This window comes from Engraulis encrasicolus, unplaced genomic scaffold (assembly GCF_034702125.1).
Source record: "Engraulis encrasicolus isolate BLACKSEA-1 unplaced genomic scaffold, IST_EnEncr_1.0 scaffold_39_np1212, whole genome shotgun sequence".
Taxonomy (NCBI): domain Eukaryota; kingdom Metazoa; phylum Chordata; class Actinopteri; order Clupeiformes; family Engraulidae; genus Engraulis; species Engraulis encrasicolus.
Genome location: NW_026945698.1, coordinates 641,435 through 646,200, shown reverse-complemented (window position 1 = coordinate 646,200; position 4,766 = coordinate 641,435). Strand labels below are relative to the sequence as shown.

The 4,766-nt window shown below is 46.2% G+C and overlaps 1 protein-coding gene across 1 annotated transcript; it reads left to right on the top strand.

Moving 5' to 3' along the window:
* The first annotated feature begins 882 nt into the window (after nucleotides 1-882).
* Nucleotides 883-3,091, top strand: LOC134443923 (mucin-6-like). Its single transcript, XM_063193444.1, has 2 exons — nucleotides 883-1,870; nucleotides 2,870-3,091. Exons 1-2 carry the CDS (start codon nucleotides 950-952, stop codon nucleotides 3,080-3,082), a joined length of 1,134 nt encoding a protein of 377 aa, XP_063049514.1. The 5' UTR covers nucleotides 883-949; the 3' UTR covers nucleotides 3,083-3,091.
* Nucleotides 3,092-4,766: the final 1,675 nt, after the last annotated feature.

Below are 4,766 nucleotides of genomic sequence, written 5' to 3'. Positions count from 1 at the left end.
CTACAACTCCTTTCCATACTTTCCACTGTCTTGAAAATTCAAACGGACCAATCACATACTGACTACACCACACCAGCATGACAGACACACATAGTAACCAATCACAACATCCCTTTCTACCCTTTCTACCCTCCCTTCAATTTCCTCTCCCTCTAACTTCTAACTGAAATATCCAACAGCAACTTGGCATTTTTAGAATCCCCTGATGCAGTGACAAGTTCACGAAACGTCGGGATATATTTAGGACGAAGGACCAACGCAGTAATTTCAAACTTCTTAAACCTCTACCAATTTGGCTTTTTAACTTTCGTCGGATTTAATAAAATTGATTTTAACAGAGAATGGCTGTGGAACCTCCAGGATTTTAACAAAGAGCTTTCATGTCGACCCGAACTGAACTGAGCTTTGGACCACTTTAATCACTGTGTTTGTTCCCACTGGAGTTTTACCTTGGACTTTTACCATCACCTGCCAAGTTGAAGGACTACTAACACCTCCTCAAAGAGCAGACAGGTTACCAAGGACCACACCGGAGGGGCCTGCAAGTGCCTGTCGCTACCTCCCAAGGTAAGGAGACCACACACCATTCTCATAGTAACACACACACATAGTCTCCAAATTCCAAATTACCTAACACCTTGACTTTCACCACTTATTTTAAACTTAATATTTCACTACACTGTAATTATACTGCGTTGGTACTTCACTGACAGCTGCCTTCCCCTTTACCTCATATTCCCCTTTAGCTCCATTAATTTCCCTCCATAACACACGGTCCCACCATCACACACACACACACACACACACGTACACACACACACACACACACACACACACACACACACACACACACACACACACACAAAACATGCAAACCTTAACTCTACTCATTTAATTGCATGTTAATTTCCCACTTGACATTCACTTAAACTTTGATAACCACTAAGCTATGCTCAGTACACGCAACAGACCATTTACCACACAACCATTAGATCCATCCACCAGACAACATGCAAAATTGTACTTTAAACTCATTCAAGTCACACACCACAAACGCATCATTGACAATGCCATTTCATCAAACACCCTCCCAACAGGCATGATGAGACAAGCGCAGAAACTCACTGACTTTGTCAAGCCTGCAGCACCCACACCCCACACAAGGCAACAAATACATACACACACCACTGCATGGATGGCAGGCACCATAGACATCTTACAGACACATTACGAAACACAACTACAAACACTCATACAACAAGCACCACCATTTCATGACACAGCATTTAACATTGCCACTAACTGGGCAAAAAAACGATACACACACAAACTTTCCTCTCTCACTCTACAATCAGCACATACACATGCCAGTTCTCTCCCTCCACCCGCACACCTACACACAACACCACAACAAACACCACAACCCAACCAGCACACAATACCCACAATCCCAGACCTCCAGGATCTAACCTCCTTCCCTCCTCTCTCACACACACACCCATCCAATGACACCCAGACTGCTGCACCTACACAAACAGAAACAGTAACACAACCAACAACTCCACAACACACACCACAGCCAACACTACATTTATCACCAACACACATCTCAGACACACACCCCGACCATGACTCGTTTACATCTACACAACCACAACAAACGCAAGCAACACCTTCACAACACAACACTGAAGCAGTCTCTCCCACAATCCCACTCATACCTCCTCCTACCCCAGGCCAGGTTCCTATCCTACCTGCTCTAAGGAGGACCTCCTCCTCCAGCCCACACCCTCCACCCCCCCTCTCCACCCCTCATTGCATCTTGAAACCATTAGCTACACACCTCAAATCAACACACACACAAGCTGAAGTACACCACAGACATTGCAGCCAAACACACACAAACACTAAACCAACTGACCAACAGACACTACCCAATGCCCCACCTCCATCACACATTGTAACACACATCTCTAATTCTATCTCTCCTGCTTCTCCAGAATCTCTCAGGGGAGGGGCGGAAAAACGACTGCCACCGCGACCACAGAGGGTGGTGATGAGCAGAGACGCCAACACAGTCAGCCAACTGGTTGCGTCCACAGCTGAACCCTCCACCTCCACAACCGTGGTGGCCCGCAGTCGTTCGAACCCCCCTCCCCCTCTCCCCCTCAACTCTCCACCCCTCCTTCCCCCCCTCTCTTCTTACTCTCAACACCTGCCCCACATCCAAACACTTCAAACCCACCTACCATACCTACACAAAGAGTAAGGATGAATGGAGGATAACGCCACATAAACCGATTATCTTCATGGGAACTTCTAACCTCAACCGCATTCCCTCTTTCACACATCCACACATACAAATAGACAGCTACCCAGGGGCAACCACAAACCACATACTTCGAATGCTGGCAAAGACCCCTCCCTCACCTTCCACCAAGATGGTCATCATTTCGATTGGCATCAACAACAAAGATTATGACCCTAGACAGACCACATGCAGACAATTGCAATCCATATACAGACAGGCCACCGTGGTTTTCCCTAATGCCACCCTTCTTTTCCCTACTATCAATTTTTCTCTCCAGCTCACCCCCACCCAGAGGCAGAATTTGAGGGACATCAACACATACATACACAACCACCTCCCACACATTCCACCACTCCCACCAGCCAAATTCAACACCACACATGACCACATCCACTGGACACCCACTACAGCCATGCTCATATACAACCACTGGATCACATATTTACAGTTAAACAAACACATACCTTAACACAGGGACACACACACCCTCAACATCTCATAACACCCCCAATTTAGATACACTGACCACAGACTCACTTATACTGAATCTTTCCACCACATTCACACCCACGGAGGCCCAACACACACTACTGGAAAAAGGTCTGTCTTTCATTCCACAGCCACCACACAGGAACCAGGAGGAACTTCAAAGGGACCTTTACCTTTATCACCGCAGACTCAAACTCATTCACCATTTCAAGGATCAGGACAACTATACACCCATTCCATTTACATACCCCGCCACCTGGCAGCCTCCCAGCTCTCAGGTAGAGGGATCCATCATACATTTAATTAAAAAAGACCACCAATCACTTAGCAACAACTTACAACACATACCTCCCACAGCATCCAACATTACACAAGCAGAAAAACATGCCATTCAACAGTTAAAACACAACCCAAACATCACAATTAAGGCTGCAGACAAAGGATCAAAAATTGTCATCATGGACACCCACTCCTACATTCTGGAAGCCAACAGGCAACTTAATAACACTACATATTACAAACAGATACATACATCACTACAACCCACCACCCAACAAATAATCAGGGACCTAGTACACACATTATATGAACAACATTACATAACACGCAAACAGCAGGACTTTTTGATTGGACCCAACCACCCACGCACCAGACAATTTTACCTTCTCCCCAAGATTCACAAATCACCGGAAACATGGACCGTTCCCTTTGAGGTTCCTCCTGGCAGACCCATAGTCTCAGACTGTTCCAGCAGCACATACAATATTTCCATTTACATAGACCACCACATTAACCCGCTCTCTACACGCCACCCCAGCTACATCAAAGACACATACGATTTCATAGAAAAAATCAGACCCATGGCAGTTCCACACGACACCCACCTATTCACCATAGATGTAGACAGCCTATACACCAACATTGACACCCACAGTGGACTTCAAGCCATGAAAAAAACATTCTCTACCTATCCTGACCCCTCCCGCCCTGATGACATACTTCTCCAACTCATGAACATCTGTCTAACCCACAATGACTTTGACTTTGACAATAAAACATATCTTCAAATACATGGAACTGCCATGGGTCAAAGATTCGCACCATCATATGCCAACATCTTCATGAGTGAGTGGGAGCAAGCTGCATTGAGTAAGTGTCCATATCAACCACTTTTCTTTTTTCGCTTCCTGGATGACATTATCGGCGCTTGGTCACACCCCCTCCATCTTTTTGACACTTTCCTAGACATTCTTAACTCACACCACCCATCCATAAAACTCAAAGCAACAATTCACCCCCACACAGTAAATTTCCTTGACACCACTGTCTTCCTCGCCCCTATATCCCCTACACATAAAGCTCTACACACCAAAGTATATTTCAAACCCACTGATTCACACGCACTACTACACAAAACAAGTTACCACCCAAAACATACATTTAAAGGAATAATTAAATCACAACTGATCCGCTTCCACCGCATCTGCACCCACACCTCAGATTTTAATATAGCCACCTCCACACTATTCCAAGCACTACGCCGACGCCACTATTCAAAGCGCTTCCTCCGCACCATTAAAAACGACACACTCCTTGCACTTGCTCCCACTCACTCCCACACAGGCATAACAGACGTGCACACAACACCCACTACTACACATCCTCACACATCAACTACACACCAACACACACCAACACGTGCTACTGACCAACCACCACAAATGTCCATGACGGGTTCTGCCTCTAACCTTCCCCCTCTCTACTCAACCTCCTCTCAACGCCTGTCTACTCTCAACCACATCTCTCTACCCTCTCCCAGCTATGACCCCCCACCCAACTCTCTACTTAATCCCAATCCAAAATCCTCTTATATCCCCTTACCCATACCCACCCCTAATCCTAACCCCAACCTTCCTCCTAAGGAGCAAGCCTACCCACATCCTGGACCTGCGCCCACTCCTAACCT